Here is a 26,829-nt window from a genome sequence, read left to right on the forward strand (position 1 = left end):
TAATGGGATTTTCACGGGAGCTGAATGCTGTTATTGCTGCTGCTGCAAACAGGAGGCATGATCCCAGTATGATGCTGACAGACCAGCAGCAGGCAGGAAAAACATACCAGTGTCCTGCATTCAATCAGAGATGCAGCTGATTCTCATTATAATTACACAACACTCAATGTACCTACGTGTTTTCTGTTAAATGCTCCCCAGTACGTAAAATAAAATTAATTTGTAGCCAGAAATATCTGAGATCAGGTTGAAGACAGCTTTCTTTCCTCTGTGTGGAGCAGATTTCCGTCTGTCTGAGCTGTTTCAGATGCATCCTTTTAAATCATTGTTGTGAACCTGTTTGACAGGTAAAGGTCAGAGCTGACTTGCTCCTCTTTGTCTCCTCTCTGCAGACGTCACCATGCCGTCACTGCCTCAGACCAAGCCTGTCCTCACCTCTGCAGCCAAGCTTCTCTTCATCTGTCTCTGCCTCGCTTCCTCTGGCATCAACGGGGCTTCGCTCAGAGAGGGAAGCGACTCAGACTCCCAGAGAGGAAATGACCACCAGACCCCCAACGCAGACATGCTGAAAGCCTTGGAGTACATCGAGAGTCTCCATCAAAGATCCGGCCTGGACTTGCAGCAGCGTGGCGTTCCTGCAGGACACGATGTCCGCTACATGGATGACACAGAGAAGCTGCGTGCCATGCTGAGGCAGAGCCACGATGAAGAGGAGCGGGAGGAAGAGGAACCAGAGGACAAGAGCGAGGAGCTGCTCCAAGCTGTGCTCAGCACACTCCAGCAGACGGAGAAGGCTTCCAGGCCGGAGAAAACAGGCTTGCATCGCGGCATCACACCTCACAGGAAGATGCCTCTGATGTTTGAGAATGAGGAGGAAGATGAGGGTGATGAAGAGGGCGATGGGCCCATGTATGAGAGCCCCTTTAAGCGCACAAATGAGAACGTGGAGGAGAAGTACACGCCTCAGAATCTGGCCACGCTGCAGTCTGTGTTTGATGAACTGAACAAGCTGTCTGGGTCAAAGATTCTTCATAAGCGTCACGATGAAGAAGAGGAGGATGAAGAAGAAGACGAAGATATGTTTAATGATGATGATGATGATGGGGACCTTGAAAACTGGGGTCCACTAGAACAGCAGGAGGAGGAGGAAGAAGAGGAGGAGGAGGAGAGTAACAAAGGTAAAGTCGATCGAGGGCTTGATTATGTAGACAGTGATGAAGAAGCCAATGAGGATGATGAAGAGGAAGGTGGGCAGAGTTACCCAGTTAAAAGGTCGAGCGATGCGGATGATGTGGCCAAAATGATGGACTACTACCTCCTCAAAGTCCTGGAGAAAACAGAGGAGGAGAAACAGAAGCGGGAGGCAGAGGAGGAGGAGGAGGAGAGGGTAGAGAGGTCTCGCCACGGAGACGCCGTCGATCCACAACTCATCTACCAGCTCCTCTCCTTCTCCCAGAGATACCAGATCCCCCCTGAAGACCTGATGGCCACGCTGAGAGCCGGAGACAAGCTCCAGAAGATTTCCCACCATGTTCCTGAGGAGAAACTCTACAGCAGACGCCCACCTTACCCCCAGAAGACCCCAGAGCAGAGAAGAACAGAAGAAATCCTCCAAATTCTGGGTCTGGGAGGCATGGAGGACTCAGCACCCAGCAGGAAGCACAAAACCTCCCCATCACGACTTTACATTCGTCCTGCCGGGCGTCTGGGGGACTCCACTCCCACGCAGCGGCGCCCCACGACCGCCTTCAGAGACGACTACGACGACACCGTGGACGAGGATGAGCTGGCGGCGTATCTGGCAGCGCAGATGCTGGCGCAGTATCCCAGCCCGGCGCTCCGCAGCAACAAGGCGAACCAGAAGCGGGACGAAGCCGGACAGGGCGAGCCGGGCTCTTTGGGAACAGCAGTAGAGAAATATTTTGATCTAATGGACACTGATCAAAGCCCCAATGAGAAAAGACAGACTGAGGATGAGGAGCGGGGTGAAGAAACGCAAACACAAGGCTTGGAGAGTGAGGCTGTGATGAAACTGTTGAGCCTGCTAAACCCAGAAACTGAGGAAAGTGATGCCAAAGGAACATAGAGCAGGTGGTGCGTGCGCGACCTGGAGCACATACATGTAAATGTAAATATTTATGTCTGTTTTGCTTTTTAGGAAGAAGAAGAAGAAGAAGAAGAAAACATGAAGTATTTTGAAGAAAAAAAACAAACATGTAGGTTTACAGAAAAACTTTATTAGCAGAAATGAGTGTTGAGACATTCACTTGTTTTTTTTTTTTCTGAATAAAAACCGGTTGCTTGAAAACACGTAGATGTGTTTCACCAGCCTTACATTTCACACACACACACACACACACACACACACACACACACACACACACACACACACACACACACACACACACACACACACACACACACACAATCAGTGTTGGACCCTCACACTCACTTGTGTTTTTTTTTTCTTTTTGGTAGCTCTTTCTTAAATGTGCTCATCTGTGACATACCTGAGAATAAAGCATTGACTTTATTTTTTCCTTACTGTGTCGTGTTTCTTTATTTAATCAAAAATACCTCTGCTGAGAAAACAGCTCCTCAACAGTCTTTTTTTTCTCCCAAAACCCTGAGATCATGATAAACGAGGTCTGGCTTAAAACGTGGAGCATCCTCAGTATGCAGGTTTGTTCATGTATTCTTCCATCGTCTGTGGGGACAGAAGATATGAACAGATTCACACGTGTGACAGAAGAAATCTGTGTGTTTGGTGAAGGATGTTGTACCTCCTGCAGAGTGTCCGACTCCTCCATGCACGTACCCACGGCTAATTTGGACGTTTCTAAAATCTCTCCACCCATCAGGAACTCATCCAGGATGAAGTAGGCCTTCTCAAAGTTGAAAATGATGTCCAGCTCACACACCTGAAGCAGAATACATCATCTGTGTGTGTATCTTGCACATCTTTCATTCAATTACTGAGTAAAAAGCATCCAGCAGATGTACGACGACGAGAGGCCACAGCTCCATCGCCGTCTTTGTTGTAGAATAGGAAGGCATAATGGTCCAATAAATCCAGTTATTTAGAGTGGAAGCACCTGGTGGACAGCAAGGGGATCAAACATGTTCAGAGTTGGGACAGAGATCCAATCTGATCTGACTGCAGGAACCAGTGGGGACAGAATCAGCTGCTAACAGAAGAATCCCCAGCTGTCCTCCCAGGAAGACATCATGAGCTCTTGTGTCTTTGTAGAGCAGGACACAGTCTCCACTGGTTGTCATAGAAACCATTGAAACAGCAGCTGCTGACGGAGAAAAACACGTGATCCACATGTACAGAATGCCGCTGCAAGATTTTTAACTGGAACAAGAAAATGTGAGCACATATCTCCGGTTTTAGCATCTCTTCACTGGGTTCCTGTTCAGTTTAGGATCAATTTTAAGATTCTCTTATTTGTTTTTATGTGTCTTAATGACCTTTCACCTCCTTATCTGGCTGACCTGCTGCATCCCTACACACCACCGCAAAGGACCAGATGCTTTTAAATGTCCCTATGAATTGGTGTAAATCCAGAGGAGACAGAGTCTTTTCAGTTCTAGCTCCAAGAATCTTGAACAGCCTCCCTCAGCAGGTTAGACAGGATAACTCCACTGCTGTTTTGAAAAGCCGTTTAAAAAAACACATTTTTATTCTTTGGCATTTTAGCAAGACTTAGTTGTCATTTGTGTCCTTGTATTTTATTTTTAAATGTTGTTTTTAATGTATGTCTTATTTTACCATTTTATTGTTATTTTATTTTCTTAAGCTGTTTTTATTCACTTGCTGTTACTGGACAGCACTTTGGTCAGCTGTTTGTTGTTTTTAGGGTTTATGGTAGGGTAGGGTAGGGTAGGGTATGGTAGGGTAGGGTAAGGTAGGGTACAGTACGGGTAAGGTATAGTATGGTATGGTATGGTATGGTACGGTATGGTATGGTATGGTGTGATATAGTATGGTATGCTGTGATATGGTATGGTAGGGTAGGGTAGGGTAGGGTAGGGTATGGTATGGTATGGTATGGTATGGCATGGCATGGTAGGGTATGGTATGGTGTGATATGGTAGGGTAGGGTAGGGTAGGGTAGGGTATGGTATGGTATGGCATGGTAGGGTATGGTATGGTGTGATATGGTAGGGTAGGGTAGGGTAGGGTAGGGTAATATAGGGTAGGGTAGGGTAGGGTACAGTACGGTACGGTAGGGTACGGTACGGTAGGGTACAGTACTGTAGGGTATGGTAGGATATGGTATGGTATGGTATGGTATGGTATGGTTTGGTATGGTATGGTATGGTATGGTGTGATATGGTATGGTATGCTGTGATATGGTATGGTATGGTATGGTATGGTATGGTATGGTAGGGTAAGGTAGGGCAGGGTATGGTACAGTACGGTACGGTACGGTAGGGTATGGTAGGGTACGGTACGGTATGGTATGGTGTGGTGTGGTGTGATATGGTAGGGTAGGGTAGGGTAGGGTAGGGTAGGGTATGGTAGGGTATGGTATGGTATGGCATGGTAGGGTATGGTATGCTGTGATATGGTATGGTAGGGTAGGGTAATATAGGGTAGGGTAGGGTAGGGAAGGGTACAGTATGGTACGGTAGGGTACGGTACGGTAGGGTATGGTACTGTAGGGTATGGTAGGGTAGGGTAGGGTAGGGTAGGGTAGGGTAGGGTAGGGTAGGGTAGGGTACAGTACAGTACGTTACGGTAGGGTACGGTACGGTATGATATGGTATGGTGTGGTAGGGTATGGTATGGTATGGTATGGTACGGTACAGTATGGTGTGATATGGTATGTTGTGATATGGTATGGTATGGTATGCTGTGATATGGTATGGTATGGTATGGTATGGTGTGATATAGTATGGTTTGGTATGGTATGGTATGGTATGGTGTGATATGGTATGGTATGCTGTGATATGGTATGGTATGGTATGGTATGGTAGGGTAGGGTATGGTACAGTACGGTACAGTACGGTACGGTACGGTAGGGTATGGTAGGGTACGGTACGGTATGGTATGGTCTGGTGTGGTGTGGTGTGATATGGTAGGGTAGGGTAGGGTATGGTAGGGTAAAGTAGGGTAGGGTAGGGTATGGTACTGTATGGTATGATATGGTGTGGTGTGGTGTGGTGTGGTGTGATATGGTATGGTAGGGTAGGGTAGGGTATGGTAGGGTATGGTAGGGTATGGTAGGGTATGGTAGGGTATGGCATGGTAGGGTATGGTATGCTGTGATATGGTATGGTAGGGTAGGGTAATATAGGGTAGGGTAGGGTAGGGTAGGGAAGGGTACAGTACGGTACGGTAGGGTACGGTACGGTACGGTATGGTACTGTAGGGTATGGTAGGGTAGGGTAGGGTAGGGTAGGGTACAGTACAGTACGTTACGGTAGGGTACGGTACGGTATGATATGGTATGGTGTGGTAGGGTATGGTATGGTATGGTATGGTACGGTACAGTATGGTGTGATATGGTATGTTGTGATATGGTATGGTATGGTATGCTGTGATATAGTATGGTTTGGTATGGTATGGTATGGTATGGTGTGATATGGTATGGTATGCTGTGATATGGTATGGTATGGTATGGTATGGTATGGTATGGTATGGTAGGGTACGGTACGGTATGGTATGGTGTGGTGTGGTGTGGTGTGGTGTGGTGTGATATGGTAGGGTAGGGTAGGGTAGGGTAGGGTATGGTAGGGTATGGTATGGTATGGTATGGTAGGGTATGGTATGCTGTGATATGGTATGGTAGGGTAGGGTAATATAGGGTAGGGTATGGTAGGGAAGGGTACAGTACGGTACGGTAGGGTACGGTACGGTAGGGTATGGTACTGTAGGGTATGGTAGGGTAGGGTAGGGTAGGGTAGGGTAGGGCAGGGTAGGGTAGGGTAGGGTACAGTACAGTACGTTACGGTAGGGTACGGTACGGTATGATATGGTATGGTGTGGTAGGGTATGGTATGGTATGGTATGGTACGGTACAGTATGGTGTGATATGGTATGTTGTGATATGGTATGGTATGGTATGCTGTGATATGGTATGGTATGCTGTGATATGGTATGGTATGGTATGGTAGGGTATGGTACAGTACAGTACGGTACGGTACGGTATGGTATGGTCTGGTGTGGTGTGGTGTGATATGGTAGGGTAGGGTAGGGTATGGTAGGGTAAAGTAGGGTAGGGTAGGGTATGGTACTGTATGGTATGGTATGGTGTGGTGTGGTGTGGTGTGATATGGTATGGTACTGTATGGTATAGTATGGTGTGGTATGGTGTGGTGTGGTGTGATATGGTATGGTATGGTATGGTATGGTCTGGTATGGTATGGTGGGGTAGGGTAAAGTAGAGTAGGGTAGGGTGGGGTAGGGTATGGTACTGTATGGTACGGTATGGTATGGCGTGGCGTGGCGTGGTATGGTATGGTATGTGGATATGGGGCCTTCTTGTGTGCTCTACAAGTGGTCTCATATGGGTGAATGAAGTCAAGCTGTTCACTTCGGTTCAGCCTCCACACCTCCATCACCCGCTAAGTTTTATCCCTGCTTCACCCACCTTCCCTGTCCTCACTCATCCCATCTTTTGTCACATTCATCCTCTCTCCCTTCCTGCCTACCATCCATCTTTTTTCCCTCTACCTTACCCATTTATCCTTCCTTCTTTCATCCCTCCCTCATTCCTCCATCCTTTCATATTGTCTTTCTTGCCTCAATTATCCATCCTCCCCAACTTTTCCTCCAACTCCCTCACCCATAGATCCATCCCTCCTTTTTTCACCTCTCTAACTCTTCACCTTCCTATCCAAATTCCTCCTTCTCCCTCTCTTACCCATCCAATCTTCCCTTTTTTAATCCATGTTCCCTGACCCTCATTCTTCCATCTTCCCATCCTCCCTTCCTCCCCTTAGGCGTCATGGTTCCCTCCTGTTTTCTTCCTTACCCATCCATCCTTCCCTTCCTCATCTCTGCTCTCCCTTTTGCCTTCCATTTTCATCACCCTCCCTCCCACTTCTGTCTGTCCAATCCAATCCACTATATTTATATGGCAAATTTTATAAACATAAACAGTTTCCAAATGCTGCACAGAATAAAACAGTAATAATGTTACAACACTAAAACATCAATAAATACAAAGTAATAAACTTAAAATCAATCTCAATAAACAGGTAAAAACCAATGAATAATTTAATAAAAATGAATTTAAAAAAAAAATAAGACACACAACTCACATGGTGTTAAAAGCCAGAGAATAAAAGTAAGTCTTAAGACGAGACTTAAAACAAACCCTCCAGGGTGGGGGCCGTTTTGATATGGGGGGCATTTATACCAGCCACAGAAAAGACCCCTTCCCTCCGTGTTTTAAGCCTCATCTTTGGGACCATAAGGCAGAGCTGGCCCTCTGACCAGATGCAAAGATGGAAGAATAGGACAGATGTGCTCATGTTTTTTTTTGGTTCCTGTTAAGAGGTGCGCAGCCGCATTTTGGACAAACAACAGGTGGATAAAGTGCTCTGTGATTAATTCCACAATAAAGTGCGTTGCAGTTGTCCAGACGTGAGGAAATAAAAACATGCATGACACGCTCAAAATCAGAGAAGGAAAAAAAAGATTAAACTTTAGCTAAAAGGCGAAGATGATAAAAACAACTTTTCACAACCGCATTAACTTGTCTATCAGTTTAAAGTGGAACTATTATGTGCATTTCAGGCTAATTTATTTTTATTTCTGAGACCAGAAGGGCTGGGATTGATGGAGTTATTGTCACAAATCTCTTTATTTACTTCAGACCGACCCTCTCCGTAGGCTGTCCGATCAGCCTGCGGGCAAAACGAGTGGATTGAGACTCTTCCGCATTAAGCCCCGCCTCCCGCCACTGCACTACATCGGGAGCGCGCACCGCAACTGCTTTCGCCGTCATTGTAACATCTCATAAACAGAAGTATTAGGCTCATATGAACTCAATAAAAAAAAAAAAAAAAATACAATGTCAACACATAGCATGCAGCCCTACATGTTGGAACCTGAATCAGAGCCTGAAAACGAAGTGGAAAACAGCAACCCACAGCAACGAATGCAGCAGGATGTCTCTCTTTGGTAAACTCACCAGCCATCGTTGGAAATAACTTTATCCCACGTTTTCCACCCGCCTGATGTATTTGTACATGCCCTTGTTAACCAGTAGAAGGTAACCAATCACCGAACCTTATCCCCCGGGACGTCACAAGGATTTCCAAGTAGAAAAAACTCTCTAAAACCATGCGTTTTTCGTCGCCATGGAAACTGAACAGAGAGAGTGCTGGAACTCAAACTCAAACATGCATTTAGGTGATAAAAAACAGTGCCGTTCACATGTCTGATGAGGATTCAACACTGTAACACTGTAGAAAGCTCAGAAAACTCCAAATACCATCACAGCACCCCTTTAAGATCTGAGTACATCATGACCAGGTTGGTGGCTGTAGGTCTGCTGTACTGACTGAGAGGGTCTGACAGAGCTGGCACTGGGCCCAAACGTTATCACCTCAGTCCTAGTCTCATTCAGATTTAAACATTTAAACCAGACCTTGACATCATTAAGACAGTCAGCCAGGGGTGTCTTCACCTTAACCCATCATTTCATCTTTCCTCTCTCTCTCATACTCATTCATAGTTTCATCCTTCCTTCATTCACCTCTTCATCCATTCTTCCCTCCATCGGCCCCCTCATTCCTCCATCCATCCTCTCTTATGCCTCTCACCTATCTGTCCATCCCCTCACTCATGTATCGTTTCATCCTTTCTCTTTCTCTCACCCATCCAGCTATAGATGCACAATTAATCGTTAAAAAATCACTCATACTCATAAACGATCTCATTTTCAAATAACGATTTAAAAAAGCTAAACAAATTGCACAATTGTCCATATGCATGTAATGTAATGGACGTTGTAGGAGAAACAAAAGATGAGTCAAAACCACCCTAAATATGTTTATGAATAAACTCTTTTCTGTTGGGTTTTTTTTGTTTTGTTTTGTTTTTTATTTTGCCATTGAAATAGGCTATCACTTTTTAAAAAGTAGATTTTGAATCCCTTTAGACCCACATTGCATAAATCACTTTTGTCCTCCATTGTTAAATGTCAGAATATCACATTTAACCAAAGGACCGCTGTGTGAAATTTCTAGCTTCATGTCCAACCCACCTGTTTATATTTTAAGAAACATACCGACCTCTCATCGCCTTATGCACAGAAAAAATATTGTTTAAAAATGTTACTATTAAAATTATTCAAAGGTTGTGTGTGTAAGAGGAGACAAGAGAGACATTTGTTGTTTTTATGTTCAGTGTCAGCTGTTGCAAAGTTAATACGTGCGATAAATACTTATATTGGAATAAAATCGTGATTCTCATTTTATCCAGAATCGGGCAGCCCTACACCCAGCTTTTCTTTTCGTTTCTTCTCTCTCTTCATATCCTTTCTTGTTTGTTTTGAAAGCTTTGTGTTGTCGGATCACAGACATCCTCAGCCTCCTCTTCTCAGCTTAAAGACAGCCCAAATTAAACAACCAGAATGCTCGAATCTCTCCCAAACCTCATCCATCCTTTCATTAAACCAGCACACCCACTTTGTTGAGGCGTCCTTGATAGTTATCTGTCAGCTGTCAGTGTTTGTGACAATAACAAGCATTGTTTCTAAGACAAATTACAGAAACATTTTTCTTTACAGAGTGATGATAAAAGAAGACCACACATCACTCACAGCAGCATAGAAGTTTTAAATGGTTTCTCAAACCCTGAGCTGTCAACAGTTTCCTCTCATAAAGGGGCTGAATGAACGCGTGATCAGTCATTGTTGAAGCTTTATGGGAGCTCAGTGCAGCGATACTTACATTACCAAAGTACTTGTCCAGCAGCTCCACGTATCTGTGCAGCACCTCCAGAGCGAGCAGCTCATTGTCCTGGGTCTCCAGACCGGTGCAGAAGTACAGGCTGGCGTATCTGCAGGGCAGGAGGAGGAAGGTAACCAGGGACACTGAGGCGCATCATCACGTGATCATGTGAAGCTTCATATGATGTGATGCAAACATTTTAATCTAGTTTCAGTTTTACTTTTAGAGGTTTTTCCCCGAAATGGTTCTGCTACTGATCCGAGACCTGCTCTGTGATTTTCTGTCTACTATCCTCTCTGTCTGTTCTCTCACCATCCTGTAAATGTGGTCTTTCTATCAACTTTCTGTAAGTTTGTACAATCTGGATGGGTTCTGCTGCAGTTCAGAACCACAGATCCTGATCTGAGGATCCTGATTCAGTTTCTGGGGGTCTAAATGAACTTCTGTGACATGATCAGATGAAAACAGCAAAGATTCTGCAGCTCTCCTTCTTCAGTCATGAAATTATCTGTTCATGGAGCGCCCGCTGTCCACCACATGTGGAAACAAACTGTGATCATGTGACACTTGGACTGCAGGAAGGTGGGCTGAACTGAACTGGTAACGTGCTCAACTAAGGAGGTACAAACATTCCTGCTTTGCCGTTGTTATTTCAGGATCTTTCTTTACTCCGTTAAACAAAGTCCCAACATCACTTTCAACAGATAACAATGTCAGAAAGTAGAAAAAAGGGGTTAAATGTTCTTGCAAAGGGTTTGAATGTGAAAGCAGCAGCAGAGAAAGAACCGGTCCACCTCCCACTGCTGGATCCGGTCCATCTACCTCTTGTAAACGATCTTCAGGTCCTTCCATTGGAGGAAGTTTGAGGTGCGAGGCGGACGCGCCAACACCAGCATCGTCATGTCCCGGATCACTTTCTTCTTCTCCCTGTCTGACAACGGCGTGAACCACTTCTGCAGGCGTAGCTTCCCCTGCCGACTGAACAGCAACACGAAGCGCATCTTCCCAGGTCGGAGAGAGGAGGGAGAGAACAGAAAAACCTCTTCATTTATTAGTTTTTATCCACCGGCGTTGTAACTAAAGATAGGTGCTGAAGCCAACAGGAGGAACATGGTGTCTTACAGCTGCTAAAGTCTTAAATCTGACATGTGGTTAATATGAACCCTGCAGGAACACCTGCTGCTCAGTTAGGTCTACTGCAGGTTGCTCACCGACAGATCCTCTCTGAGTGTAATAAGGCATGAAAACAAAGCCTCTGTTGTGAAAGGCGATTAGAGAGAGCTCTTTGCCCTGGGTGCAGCTGCAAGCAGCAGCTTCTGTCTGCTGCAAGACAAAGCAGGACAAGGTGCATCACAGCAGACTTGCATTTATTTGCCAGTCTGATAAGATGCTAGAAAGTTTTAGTAAAGGTTAGAAATCATAAAACGATTTTTTTTTTTACACTTTTTGTTTCAGCTTGAATCAGAAAAAACGAGGTGGTTTGTGTTTGAAATCATCCCAGACAAACTTCATTCCTCTTACAGGATGTAGGAGAAGCTTAAAGAAGCCCGTTTTCTTCTCCACGCTGCTGGAGATGGAGCTCCACGCCCACGCGAGCTCGGAGCTGAGCAGGCCGTGAGGCTCACGTCGCTGCCCGCAGGGAAGCGCACAAAGTCCGGACACTCACCATTTTACTGTCCCGTCCTGAACCGAGCAGAGATCATGCAGGTAGAAAACACACCTGCGCCGCGAGACCTTTCCTCCCTCTGCGCGCGCAGCCTCTGCGGTGGGAGCCGCACCCTGCTGCGCTCGTGCTGCTGATTGGCTGCCGTGGAGCGACCTGGCTGCGCGAGCAGGTGGAGCAGGAGGCCAGCGATGGTTTATTTAGTTGTTTATGAGTTAGTTATCATAACAGTATTCATTTACTACAGTACTTTATAAATGTACTTCGTGTACTATATACTTTAGTAATCCAGTTGCACAAAAACTTCGTTCATTTGTTTGTTTATACATTTATTTATCTGTATAAATAATGAACACAGTTGTTTTTAAACTTCATTTGTTTGTTTATTAATTCGGTCATTTATTTATCTGTATAAATAATAAACCCAGTTGTTTTTAAACTTCCATATTCGTATTCAGGAATATCTTATTGAAAGATATTTGTTGATATTTACATATTTTAGTTAAATAAAAACTATCTACAACAGTTTAAGTATCAGGCTGACTCCGTTTTGTTGTTGCCTCATAACTCGCATAATTTTGTTGTTTCTGAATTAATATTTCCTGCTTGGATGTCTCTGACAAAGCAACTCTCAGTGTGTGTGTGTGTGTGTGTGTGTGTGTGTGTGTGTGGACTGATGCACGTCTCCGACCCGCCGCTGGGGGCGCTGCAGTCCCGGTCCCAGTTCTGTTGATTCCACGGGTTGCACGTGGTTTTGGTGGTGAATTAAAAGCCCTGACAGAGAGCTGGAGAGGCTTCCAGAGCAGAACCATGTCTCTGTACCGCAACTCCGCCTGGTTCCTGAAGGGACTCACCGAATTCACCAGGTAAGATGCTCTACCTGTTCTCTGAGCTGGAGGAGGAGCTGCAGGCTGTGTCCTGATGCTGACCTGCTGGGGGGAGGCCTTCTCAGCCCAAATCCTGATAAAATGTAGATTTTAAATGTATTTCCTGTAGCTGTGTGTTAAATGTACCTTTCCATTTCTGGGGAAGTTTGATTAAATTAAAGAAACAAGTCAGTTTTATAGATTTTGACTTGTCAAATGAAATTCCAAACATTTTCTGATTCTAGTTTCTGAAAGATCCACAACTTGTTTCTATTTTACAGTTGTGCTCATATGTATTCATCCCCTTTCATTAAAGAAAAAGCTGAATTTACAACAGTCACTCAAATAACTGGAGACTTAAAAAAGGAACAATAACTAAAAATGTGCAAAAATATAAATTTAGTAATATAAGACACTGTTTTTTCATTTAATTGAGTTGAAAAAAGAAAAACAAACAAACAAACAAATGTGTCCTGGACAAATTAGAGCACTTTTCTGTTGAACAGTGGGACAAAATACCTGTCAACAGGTGCAGAAGTCTGACTGAGAGGAACAGAAAACACCTGACTGGAGCGGAAACATTAAAGGATTGTTCAACTAAATATTGGTTTATGAGTGATGTAATATGTAATGAATTATCTTATTTGTTTGTTTTTTTAACAAAAATATTTCTATTGAACCAGATTTGGAAAATAATGTAATGATTTTCATAAAATTTTTTATTTATTATTACTCTAGTCAATTTCAGCTTATTTTACAGGCAGCTGTTTTTTTTTTCCTAATTTAATTAAAGGATATGAATAAATATGAGCACAGCTATAAATGTAGTTTTATATGTAGTTTTATTTCTTGGCTGTAAAAGTTTGTCGGTTCAACAATACAAATTGAAAGTTTAGACTAAATATGAATACAGTAAAAATTTGTGACACAATTCCAGATAAAAACACATCAAATTATTTCTAATTTCCCTGTTATATCAACCAAAATGTCTGAATACCATGTGGTTACTAAATGTAAAGCTATATTTACAACTTGTGATATTACGTTGTGATCATATTTGTGATCTAATTGACCCGAAGTCCTCTGGACGTTATGATCATTAGTAAACAGATGCAGTATGGAAAGTCATGTGATGTTTCTACCGCAGCAAACATAATCTGATCTTCTGGGATCAGATTACCTCGTCCTGGTGAAGCACCACATCTTTAAAGGAGAAGAAGTTAATCGGATATCTGACGGGAGGTTTCGGTTCACACGCAGCATCCCTGAGCAGCTTGTCAGAGTTATGAATCAAAGCAGAGTTACGATGACTCAGCAGGAGCGTTATGACCCCATAAATCAGCTGTGGGACCACAGAGATGTCCTGAGTCCTCCAGCAGGATTATTTGATCTGTTTCAGCCTGTCCTCATCAGCATACAGCTCAGCGAGCCGCCTGAAGAGCTGCTTTTGTCATTGTTTCCCCTCTTCCCTTTGTTCTGTGTTGTGTTTCCTCCCAGAGAGCTGCTCCCCGCTCCGACCTCGCTCTAATAGCTCTCTGCATGACACCATCGAACAGAGCGACTATTTAACCTCCTTCCCCGTCCTCTTCATGCCCCCCACCTTCAGCCGCCACCAACAATGGCATCAAGTTGAGGACAATGAGGGGAATTGAGGTCCTTGGTCCATGGTCTCTGACACACACAGAGACGCTGCAGTCCGTCTCTGATCAGAGCCAATACCAGGCACACTCCCTGCTTCATTGTGTCTGTACAGTAAAGCTATGAAGAGACAGTACAGTAAGCAGGCTGACCTCAAACCCTCTCTGACCCCCCCTACTCACACACACACACACACACACACACACAGCAGTGACCTCAGCAGTGAGATGGGCTGGAGGTGTGTTGCAGCTGTAGCTGATACAGAAAGTAAAGCAGAAAACCATGTTGTCTTTCAGGAATGGCTTCTTGTCCGCCTCCAAGCGGTTTGTGGAGAAGGATCTGGACGTGTCCATGGCCGGACGTTCCTTCATGATAACAGGAGCCAACAGCGGCATCGGCAAAGCCACCGCCATGGCCGTGGCTAAGAGAGGTACCACCGTTACACCCAAACACGGACAGAAACAATGACAGGGGGGGTTGTCTTAAAGCAGGACGTCTGAATCCATCCAGGAGAGTCTGGTACCGGGAGGGACCCTGCGGCTCGTAGGTGTCAGGCATCATACTGCAAAACTGTTTCATACTAGCCAAACCACTTCACTTCAAAAAAAAAACTGTAATTAGGTGAAATGTTCTGCCAGAGCAGAAAGATGACGGCAAATTTCGCAGCTTTAGACAAGTGAGAAATAATAAGAAGCAAGTTGTGAAACATGCATCGTTAGGGAAAAAGTCCAAATGAACCTTCCAATGCTTCTTCCAGGGTCATTTCTTTCTGACTTTGAGAGAAAGCCTTAAAACAAGAACAATAAATTAGATGATTATTTAGGATTAAAGAATTTGTATTACCCCTACATGTATGTACAAATATATAAAAATAATCATGAATACAGTAAAAAATAAAATAAAATAAAAAGCTGTGGAAATTAAAAAAGACTAAAATGAAATAAAACATTAAATTGATTAATAATAGATAAATAAACTAATTCAATTTAAAAAAAAAAAAAAAAAATCAGTTTTTAGAAAGCCAAAAAGATTTGTCGCAGATTTGTGGCAACATGCATCAAGCGGGTTCCGGTTTTATTTAGCATTTATGTTAAATTTATGTTAAATTAAACAAGCACATGGTATGTCTGCAACAATCTTCATAAGAATTATATTTCTAAAGAACAACATTTACTTAAAACAAAACCAACAGAAATAATAATAAAAGTGAGTCTGCACCTCACGTGTGTAAAATAACCACTTTCAGGATGTAGTGACTAAGTAAGAAATAGAATAAATACTACTACTACTACTACTACTACTATAATCTACTTTAAAACATGACTGATAATTTTACACATTCTGCTCTTGCCCAGTATGTCACTTTAAAAACCAGATCAAGACTTTTTGGCTGGAAATAAGACTGTAAACGTCGTTAGACACATTCAGTTGCAGGATTTCCATGAGGGACTCATCAACATGAGTTCATTAATTAATTAGTTCAGTTTGATTTATTTTGAATGAAAGAAAATATATGTGCATACCTGTACATGCATAAGTACACATACATATACACATACAAATACATACTAATAAAATAAATAATATTCATAATAAAAAATAATAATATTGTATAATCAAATCATCACTTGAAGAAGTTGGGAAAAAAAATTAATTTAGGTTCATATATATCTGTATCACACAATATTTATATATGCAATATTAACATACTTATTCAATTTAATATATATATATAAATATAACTACATATACACATACTTATACCCATATCTACATTTATAAGACTACATAAATATTCACCAACTTGTAATTTCCCTAATGTTACCAGTTTATTGGTTTGGTTTTGTTTTGTTTTGAATCCCTCAGCTATGTACTTTTTGGAAATACTTTCTTTTTTTTAAAAATACGAGCAACATTGCTGACTTTATCTGTTAGCAGTAGATTTAGTAACACATCCAGCCATTTGCAGACAGTCTTTTCCATGCAGGTGCCTCGTACTCGCAGGTCCCTCGTGCTTCATCAGACCTACAGCGACATTAGTTCAGATGCTTTTATCCAAAGTAACTTACATGTGGAAAATGATCAATTAACCAAACATGCATGTTTTTAAAGCCTGACATGACCAATCACCTGCTTATATCAGAGTCTGCCCAGCAGATCTCTTAGATCTGCCGATTGTTAAACAAACAAAGGTGACAGAGCGTTTGCAGCAGTGGCTCCTTCGCCCTAAAACTCCTTCCCTCACTGCCAGAGATCAGAGGACTCTGTGAGCGGCTAAAAATGCTTTTTTTAAACTTGTCTTTATTTTTATGTTCTCTGTGTTGTTTTGTGTTTCATTGTGAAACACTTTGGGATTTTTATCTTCAAAGATGCTTCATAAATAAACATTTACCTAACTTGAGTGTGGGAGGACGTCAGAGCACCCAGAGACAACCAACACAAACACAAGGAGATCATGCAAACTCCCCTGAACCAACAACCTTCTTGTTTCTTTCTTTCTTTCAACTTTATTTGTATAGAGCCACTTCACAACAATGTTGTCAGAGGGCACTTTACATACACGAATCAACATACACATCGATTCAAGCCAATTTATGCATTTCCTATAATAGAAACCAACTGATTGCATCAAATCAACACTTCGATCCAATCCCCCACTACACCACTATGATATCCGCTAAGCACTGTGCTAACTACTACATCACTGTGCTAACCGCTACGCCACCGTGCTAACCGCTACGCCCCTGTGCTAACTGCTACGCCCCCATGCTAACTGCTACGCCACCGTGCTAACCGCTATGTCACCGTGCTAACCGCTACGCCACCGTGCTAACTGCTATGTCACCGTGCTAACCGCTACACCACTGTGCTAACCACTACACCACTGTGCTAACCGCTACACCACTGTGCTAACCGCTACACCACTGTGCTAACCGCTACACCACTGTGCTAACCGCTACACCACTGTGCTAACCGCTACACCACTGTGCTAACCGCTACACCACCACACTGCCCAGTCAGAGATTTGTTTCACCATTGTTATGTAATGATATCAGATTATATAAAAACATCCTGACAAAGTTCCTGTGAAAATTATTTTAGTTGAACCTACTGCATCACTTGCATATTCCTCTTCTCTGCCTCTTTTTCACTCATGCAGACCCACATTATAACACTACGACCTCCATGCTTTAATGTCACTACTTTATATTTCCTGGAGAGTTTAGTTTTTTTTAATTTATTACTATTATTATTGAACATCTACAGCACAGATGCAAATACACTGGATTACAACTAACAATCTCATTTACATTCAGAGTCCCTTGGAAGGTGAAGAAACCAGCCGTCTCTGCGGGTTTGTACGGTACTTCCCAACTGTGAACTATTTGTAGCGCTGATTAGATCTGCTCGCCATTCCTTCTGTATCGTTTTCAGCTGGGCAAAGACTTGCATGTAATTGTTTCCATGTGGAGCTCTGATAAAAACACGGCCTATAGGCCCAGAACTGATGAAGTTCTGGTCCTGATGCCGTCAGGATGTGCCTTGTTCTGTTTATTGGCAGATTTCAAACTGACCCGAGGTGCATCCGGATGCTGAGATGCAGCAGCTAATAGTACCACATCTAAACTAGATGTCAACATTCTCTCAACATCCCATTACAAGCTGGTAGATAACAAAGACAACAAGTCCAACAACCAAGACAACGATCAGGTTGGAGGGAAATACCAGTCTGATAGAAAGAAGCAGAGTTAACTTGTTGCCAGTAATAACTGGACTTTGCTTTGCTTGGCTTGATTTTTTAAAGTACCTGATGTCCAGGATCATGACAATAATCAATTCCTGATCATTTCTTCTTCTGCTTTGTGTAGGTTGTAGATCCGAGGCAACAACAGGATGATTCCAGTTGCTTTACAGAAACATTGAAATGTCAGGAAATAGCATGATTTAAAATTAAAAACAAAAGAGAAAAAGAAAGAACAAAGATAAAAAAGAGTATTAAAAACATGACCAAGAAGTGCAATAAACAGAGACGTTTGCAGTTAAAATCACCAAAATTTCTTCGTTTACTGGAGTTTATTGACTTTAATTTTTGTATCATGGCTGAAAATAACTGATTACAGCAGCGTGACCATCCCTGGTGTTTTCTTTATACCATTCATTCATTCATTTTCTGAACCGCTTATTCCAATTCAGGGTCGCGGGGAAGCTGGAGCCTATCCCAGCTGGCTTTGGGCAACAGGCAGGGTACACCCTGGACAGCTCGCCAGTCCATCACAGGGCCACACAGAGAGATGAACAACCCACACTCATTCCTAGGGGCAATTTAGAGTAACCTATTAATCTAACATGCATGTCTTTGGATGGTGGGAGGAAGCCGGAGTACCTGGAGAGAACCCACACATACACGAGGAGAACATGCAAACTCCACACAGAAAGGCCACTGACCAAACCCCTCCCCAGCCAAGGATTGAAACAGTGACCTTCTTGCTGTGAGGCCACAGTGCTAACCACTGTGCCACCGTGCAGCCCATGTCAGAATAATTCACATGTAAAGCAGTTCAGACGTCTGATTTCATAACAGTTTTGTTCCATCACACACCTGTAGGGGGCGCCAGAACTGGGCTTAAATGTAGGTATAACAGTGGAAAAGCCAAAACTTATATTTGGAAATAAACTGCCCAGTCTGGGATGTAGGAGGAAAACATATGGTATGATAATGAGCTTAGATGGAAAGTCCCCTCAGCATCAAGAAAAATATAGATATATTTAAACCTATATAGTAAACAACAATGAAAATTCAAAGTTTATTCACAAATGAGGACAAAATGCATCTGATAAAATATAATAAAGAGATCTGGGGTTATCCACTAGGTAGAGGGCTACAGCTGTGGGCATGATTTAATTAGTTATGGAGAGCCTACCCCCAGCGTAGGCAAGACCAACAGGTAGAAATACAACAGGAAAAATCATGCAACTAAAATATAAAAATATCGCTCCCCAAAACAAACGGTAAATATCCAAATCAATCCAAACTATCTTCGCCCAGCCACAACCACGGTAAAGTCCCGACTGCCAGAGTTCTAGGCCTCAACAACAACTTCAGAAATCCCCCATAAAATTACAAAACAATTTCCAGAGGGAACAATGATGCGTTCGTAAGCAAGGAAAATAAATCAATCTAGAAGAAACAAAAGAACAAAACAGGAGTGTAAATGTGGCTGCGCTTTTCATATTGTTGCCAAAACAGAGGTATAAACCTCTCCCAGACCAGCCAGCCGCCCCTTGAACCATCTGGCTACGTAGAACCCATGTGAAAGGCTTTTTTTTCAACAACATCTGGCATCGGAGCCCACGCTACATCTGTTTGCTTGTATTTTTATAAATGAAGCCAAATTGACGCAGCGGAAGTATGTAGTGGATTACCTGGCTACGGCAGCCCAGGAGAGCCAAATAACTACCAGTTACACAGGCTTTTCAAAGCTTTTCTTTCCTATTGTTCCTAAGAGGTAATGATATTCATCAACTTTTAAATGTTGTAGTCTCTGAGAGGTGATGCTGCTATGAATCATGTGACATTTGAGTCATATTCACAGGAGTTCTTCTGAGTTTTTCTGCTGCGATCGTGATCAGAAACATAAAGAGGATTCCCTGCTGAGTCAGTGAATTTATCTCTGCCGCAGGAGGAACCGTCCACATGGTGTGCAGGAACAAGGACAAGGCCGAGGAGGCGAGGGCTGACATCGTCAAGGAGACGGGAAACAAAGTACAGCCTGACTCACTTATAACCAGGCCATAACGTTGATGCAGATGATTCATCCAATGGGATGTTTCTCATGGCTGTAAATCACCGGTGTCATTGCAGGAGATCTACGTCCACATCCTGGACATGTCTGAGACCAAGAAGGTCTGGGAGTTCGCTGAAGCCTTCAAGAGGAAGTACAAGAGCCTCAATGTGCTGGTAAAAAATATTCTGGATGCTAACTTCAAGGCTTATTTAATGACATCTGTGTGGAGTGATCGCGTCGTAACGTTATTTTAATTCCACGCAGATTAACAACGCAGGCGCCATCATGAGCCAGAGGGACGTGAACGCCGAGGGACTGGAGAAGAGCTTTGCCACCAACGTGCTCGGTGAGTAAAACCAACTAGGAGGTGTTGGGAGGAAGGAAGACGGGGCGTGTGGTGAAACATGTCTTCTGACCTGCAGGAGTTTACATCCTCACCAAGAGTCTCGTTCCTTTACTGGAGAAGAGTGCAGATCCCAGAGTGGTGAGTCTGACTTCTGTTGTGCTTCTGATCCCGTCAGAAACACACATGTACCACGGGTCATGCCCTAACTCCTCTAACTCCTTCCTGTGTGTTCAGATCTTAGTGTCCTCAGGGGGGATGCTGGTGCAGAAGCTCAGGATAGGAAACCTGCAGTCTGACAGAGGCCGATATGACGGGACCATGGTCTACGCTCAGCACAAAGTAAGATCTGAGAGAGTCCTCTGTCAGCCAGTCGCTGCGCTAGAGGAGCAGATTTACAAACAAACCACATGAAAAGTTGCCTGGAGGAGGAGCTGAAGGGGAAGGATGTGTTATCAGAGACATGTCTGAATGACTGAAATAGTTAAACTTGAACTATTTAACCCTCATTATTCCCGCACTTTTACTCCATCGCTACCTTTTGTTTGCATTTAAGGTGTTATAGTGTAGAAAATATCAATATCAAGCTCGTATAAATGATGTCTCCTGGACGTCTCCCTGGTGAGGTGTTCCAGGCACGTCCCTCTGGGAGGAGACCCCAGGGAGACCCAGGACACGCTGGAGGGATTATATCTCTTGGCTGGCCTGGGAACGCCTCGGGATCCCCCCGCAGAGTTGGTAAATGTGGCTGGGGAGAGGGAAGTCTGGGCTCCCCTGCTTAGACCCCAGATAACTGGTAGAAGATGGATGGATGGACGGATGGATGGATGGATGGATCCTAAATCCGATATGTATCTGATCTTTTGCCATGCGACTTCAGTCTGAACGGTCAGGTCGCATTAATCCAACCAACGCGTCATTGACACGCGACAAACGTCATTATTCTGTGTTTGTTGTTTATGAACTCTTTATCAGTAAATGCTCTCACATCACTCTCCCACCAATCCTGACGGCGACTCCGTACCCAAACATTTCTCTCTACAGTTGTTGCTGCTGCAGCTCCACAAAGTCTTGACCAAAACTTTTACTTTCCTCTTCCATAAACGTCTCCTTAAAACGAACCCATTCACAATGTTGTGGCTACGGTTGGACAAAACTTTTAAAATAGCAAATGCTCTGCTGCCGTCCATGTTTACCTCTGCAAACACATAGACGTCACACGCACTCACTACACATCGCCGTGTCTTCTACGCATGCGGGACGCTTCTGGTGCGCATGAGGTTCATCCAGGAGATCACATACAAGTCACGTTTGATCGGAAATGTGAACGGACTTTCAAAAAATTCAGATTTCACAAAAACATCCGATATGAGCAGCGAGCCCTGCAGTCTGAACGGAGCCTTAGAAACTGGGATGTAACAATGATGGATTTCTCTGTATGATTAGTAGCTCCAGGATGGTAGTTTTTTGCCGGCATTTGTCTGTCTGTTAGGAACTACTGGACCGATTTTCATGATGTTTTTCTGATAATGGGACTTGGTCTGACTTGGTTTCCATTCATTTTAGAGAGTGATCCAGATCACAATCTGATCCAGGAAATTTCAAAAGATTCTTTGTCGATGGCATCGATCCATTTTCTCAACTGCTTAGCTGAGAGAACTCTTGAGACCTCTGCATGATTTTCATATATTTTGACTTTAATAAAGAACTCAGTTGACTTTTTGACTTCTTCACCTCGTATTTTTCCAGCACAGTCTGATTATGGGTCGCTGGGAAGATGGAGCCTATCCCAGCAATCACTGGGCGAGAAGCAGGTCGCCAGTCCATCACAGGGTGGCCATTTTCAGTATATATGCATATAACTCCACAATAAATAGTCAGGGTGTTTGAACAAAAAATAAAGAAGTTCCCAGCAAGTTTTACAAGATATCAAACATAAATCTGGCAGAATTCTGGAAACTACCACCCAGAACAGGAAAAGGGTTGGGATCTTTGGACTTTTCATCGCTGCAAGAGAACAGATGAAGATATAAACATGTAACAAACACCACAATATAACCAACTCACTGTGGATTCATTATAAATATATTTAGGAATCTAATAGAGTATCTATATAAAATTATTGTAGGCTGTAAATCACTGCATGGATGGAAATGAGCTGCTTTTCTAGTTGTCAAAGAAATAATCCTGATTTTAAGATCTCTGTGATTAATATGCGTTACTTAAATTCCCGACTCAATAAATGTGTAAAATCACACGAATGTCTTTAATTAGGGCTGTTAAAATGAGCTTCTGCTTAACAGAACCCTAAAATGGCAGCACAATGTGTAATTAGGACACACACAGTCAACAAAACTGCAAGAATATTAATGGACGGCATTCAGCACCATGTCCTTCCATTTGTGCATGGCACAAGAAAGGTACGGATACAGGGACTGTGAGTGGATGACCAAGAACATCAGAGGAAAACATATGGAGGTGTCTAAGAACCCAAAATAGACTTAAATATCTGTTTCTCCTTTTGTCATAATTACCAGAGAATTATCAACTCATTTGCTTTTTTAACAAATGTGTTAAATTGTAAAGAGACTTCATGAACGTCCTGCAGGATTGACTGCTAATGGTGACACCTTAAAACTGAGATTTTACCAGGAAAGTTGTGTTTGTGTGCTTTAGAGGCAGCAGGTTGTGATGACGGAGCAGCTGGCAAAGACTCACACCAACATCCACTTCGCTGTCATGCATCCCGGCTGGGTGGACACTCCAGGTACCGACCGACCGCGTCAAACTCAAAGGTTGTCAGAGTAACCTCCTATCTGATGCATGTTTTCCTGTCTATGTGTCGTAGCGGTAGCCAACGCCATGCCAGACTTCCATCGCTCCATGAAAAACAGCTTGCGGACACCGGAGCAGGGGGCTGACACCGTGGTGTGGCTCGCTGTTTCTGAGGTCGCTGTCACAAACCCCAGCGGACGTTTCTACCAGGGTAAAACTCCTTTTGTCATCTGAGCGTTGACTGGGTTCTGACAAACATCCAGAAAGTTTCACAACAAAACTCTGAGCAGCGAAAGAGAAGAGGGTTTGTTATATTATCAGTTCCTGGGTTGGATGGAGGACATGGTGTGTGTGTGTGTGTGTGTGTCTGTTTATAGATTTGGCCCTGGGCCATTGCAGCTGGAGAGCGAGAGGACTGCTTTTGGTGCCAGATACTGCCAGAGAGTACAGTGTTGAGTGCACACACACACTTTGTTGTACAAAGCTCACACACAATGTCCCCATTGATCTTAAAGATGTAGACAGAAGTCTAAAAGGAAACACACACACATGCACACACACATTGGTGTCTGTGAAAGTGACAAGTGTTACGTCTGGAAAGGCGCCGTCATACAGCAACGCATGCTCCTATCCAGATGGGCTTTTTCAGGGAAGACTTTGCAGATTTTAAGCAAGACAATGTTACAGCCTCCATCACAACAGCATGGCTTCACGGGAGAAGAGTCCAGCTGCTGAACTGGCTTGTTTGCAAATGAAAAGCAACTGGGGGAGCATTTGACAGCCAATCAGGTTAACTGGCTACAAGTCATTAACGAGACTGGGTATGAAAAGAGCATTTCAGAGAAACAGAGTCCCGGAGATGTAAAGATGTAAAGAGATTCACCTATCTTTTTATTATTATTATTTCTCCTCCAGATGCCTACATCCCACACACACCCTGTCACTCAAAAATACCCCTAACCCCAAGCCCCGATCCCTGCCCCACTCCTCTCTCCATTTTATCTCCCCTAAGACATCCCTCCACAACCCCTCGTCTCTCTCATCCCTTCATAACCACTACCCCTCCACCCCCCCATACACACTTTCCATTAGGTTCACCTACATGAAAACTGTAGAACAATTTTTACGAAAAATGTTCGTTGTCATAAAATTGTAAAGACTTGGAAATGATCCTTTCTGCTGCAGTGTATGATATCATCGAGATTGAGAGCATTTCTGTGCCCATGGGACAAGACTGAAGATGAAAACTACATGCCTGTGGTTTTCATGCCAAACTATTCTATTCTGTACTGTTCTATTCTATTCTATTCTAGACATCGTAGAAAGGTGCTGGTGGACTGTCCAGTTGGACGCAAGTCTTTACATGAAGTGCTACAGGCTTTTTTTTGTTTTGTTTTGTTTTCTCCCCTCCCACCCCACAATATCATCTATGTTAAAAAACAAAGGATTAATACCATGTTAGTTGCAAACAACTGGGCTAAGTTCTCCAACTTTCCAACAAATATAGCTATACTAAGTGGTGAAGTACTCCTTGAAGTTTCTTGGAGTCTTCAACTTGCTCTTAAACGTTGAGAAGGACTCTGAAGAGTGGACAGAGTTTAGGAGATCATTCCACCATTGTGGCACAACAGAGGAAAAGAGTCTGGCTGGTGATTTAGTCCCATGTATTGGTGGTAACACAAGACGTCTTTTACTGGTGGAGCGTAGCTGTCGAGAGGGAGTGTAGGTCTGGATTAGGGAGTGAAAGTAGACAGGAGCTGTTTGAGTTATTGTTTTGTAAGCCAGAAGCAAAGCTTTAAATTTGATGCGTGCTGCGACCGGAAGCCAGTGAAGTGCGATTAGCAGCTGAGTGACATGAGCTCGTTTGGGTTGGTTGAAAACCAGACGCGCTGCGGGGTTCTGGATCATCTGCAGAGGTTTAACAGCCCATGCAGGCAGACTTGCCAGAAGGGAATTGCAGTAATCAATGCGTGAGATGACCAGAGCCTGAACCAAATGCTGAGTTGTGTGTTCTATGAGGTACGGTCTGATTCTCTTGATGTTGTAGAGAGCAAATCGGCAACTGAATGCATAATTTTCAAGTGGAAGAAATCTTAGGGCAATACTACTGAACTTTGGCAGACTGAGTCACTCAGCCCCCCAACCCCAACCATGGCAACTTCAGCATTCATCTTGCATCTTGTCTCTTCTCTGAGTTCTCTCCAGTCAGTAAAAATCTGTCCAACATTGATTCTTGTCTCATCTTCTGCTGTGTCCCTTTCTCTTCTGTTCCTTGAATGAATCAACCAAAGTGCACGTTCAGAATTGCCGTTGTGTCAATATCCAGTTGCTAGTGTGTGAATGTGGATGTGGATTATGAATTTTAACTACAGTTCAAAAGCCTGTTTCTCAGGTAATACAGGCCGGGGCTTCATTAGTCCTTATGGTATGGGCAGCTTTTAAGGCCGTACAATATTGGGGAAAAAATGGCATTGTGATTCTTTTCTAGCCCTACAATCTACGTTGCAATATGAAAAATACAGGAATTTTTGACAGATAGCTTGTATAGGCCTTGTGCTACACTCTTCCCATTGTGCGGACAATGAACCTGCACTGATCTGACCTCTTTTTGTGAATGTTACAAGTATGGCTTTTGATTGTATTGGAGAGTTAATATTACTTATATATACTATTATACTTGTGATTTTTTATTGTGCTAGGTCCTGAGTAAATGTTTCTTTCTATTATGTGCAAAAGTGAACAATGTTTTACCATAAACAATGCAGGACCTGCAACGCGAGTATCGCGCACATGCACACTCCAGTGACGATGCTTAAACAATATATTCTGCAGCTCTAGCAGCTTCCATCAGCATCCATCACAAAACTAAGTCTGGGTGCTGAACTGGCCCAATAAGCCCCGACTGCAGCCTAGAGAATGGGGCGTGGCTGGATATTGGGCGGAGTTGGATGTCAAATAGGCGGAGTCGAATGCCAAATGGGCGATGGGCGGGGTTAGATGGTTAATAGGCGTGGTTAGGTTTAGCAATGGCCATTTAGAGGGAAGGAGAAACATGATCCAATCCAAATGTTTAGGGGGAAGTCCAGACATTTTACCAAATTAAAGCATTTGGATCATCATGAAATCAAAAATACCGTAATGACGCAGGACTGTTGAGCAGCTAGAATCCTGTTTTCAGACCAGAATGCAGGTGGTTTCAGTTCCAGATGTTAAGAGCAGAGGAGATGCTACATGAACCTGGACTCATTTTGAACTGTGTGTTTGTGTGTTTTACCAGACAGGAAAATGGTGTCCACCCACCTGCCACTGGCCTGGACCCACAGCTCCCCCCTTGAGGAGCAAAAGCTGATGTCTCTGCTGGAGGACTTGGCCAAGACGTTTCAGCCTCACTGAGACAGCAGCAGACACCACGTCCACTAACGGCAGCAGTTTATATCGACAAGGTTGAGCTTCATCGCCGAGCTGAGGAAGAGGGAACAAATCTGGATCTACTGGAACTGAAGCAGGACAAACCAGTACTGTTGGTTCCAGGCTTAAAGTGGGACACACTGAGTGATGTGTTTTTAGAAATTCAGCTTCATGACGGCAGATTAAACTCAAACTGAGGGATTAGCAGATTTGTATTGTTTCATAACCTTTTATGTGACAAAACTGTTTAATAACATTTACTGTACCAGTGTTTGACAGTGATGATGCTGCTCTCTCTCTCTCTCACACACACACACACACACACACACACACACACAGTGACTTTATTAACAGAGTCAATCAGATGGGAATCTGATGTGACTGAAGTCAGTGTGTTCACACATTCACACACCAGCCATGGGTTCAGCATCTCAC

General features: G+C 43.4%; 3 protein-coding genes across 3 annotated transcripts in view; 2 read left to right on the forward strand and 1 right to left on the reverse strand.

Moving 5' to 3' along the window:
- Positions 1–400: 400 nt before the first annotated feature.
- Positions 401–2,086, forward strand: scg2a (secretogranin II a; the record flags this gene model as incomplete). Its single annotated transcript, XM_079246652.1, has 1 exon — positions 401–2,086. The coding sequence occupies one exon, from the start codon at positions 401–403 to the stop codon at positions 2,084–2,086; it is 1,686 nt and encodes a 561-aa protein (XP_079102778.1).
- Positions 2,087–2,671: 585 nt separating this feature from the next.
- The window catches only part of wdfy1 (WD repeat and FYVE domain containing 1), a gene marked incomplete at its 3' end in the record, with an annotated part of 39,210 nt that continues 15,052 nt past the window's right edge, over positions 2,672–26,829 (reverse strand). The window contains exons 12-15 of the mRNA XM_079246860.1: positions 10,738–10,916; positions 9,916–10,024; positions 2,784–2,921; positions 2,672–2,707 (exon numbers count right to left, since the gene is read on the reverse strand). Coding sequence (XP_079102986.1) covers positions 2,672–2,707; positions 2,784–2,921; positions 9,916–10,024; positions 10,738–10,916 — 462 coding nt within the window. The remainder of the gene's footprint in view (positions 2,708–2,783; positions 2,922–9,915; positions 10,025–10,737; positions 10,917–26,829) is intronic.
- dhrs12la (dehydrogenase/reductase 12-like a) lies at positions 12,389–26,379 on the forward strand (the record flags this gene model as incomplete). The annotated part of the gene is made up of 10 exons (XM_079246481.1): positions 12,389–12,444; positions 14,379–14,512; positions 19,764–19,846; positions 19,946–20,041; positions 20,133–20,214; positions 20,291–20,352; positions 20,449–20,553; positions 22,888–22,978; positions 23,060–23,197; positions 26,264–26,379. 10 exons carry the CDS (start codon positions 12,389–12,391, stop codon positions 26,377–26,379), a joined length of 963 nt encoding a protein of 320 aa, XP_079102607.1.

The sequence above is a fragment of the Telmatherina bonti genome (genome assembly GCF_933228915.1).
Source record: "Telmatherina bonti genome assembly, chromosome: 9".
NCBI lineage: Eukaryota > Metazoa > Chordata > Actinopteri > Atheriniformes > Telmatherinidae > Telmatherina > Telmatherina bonti.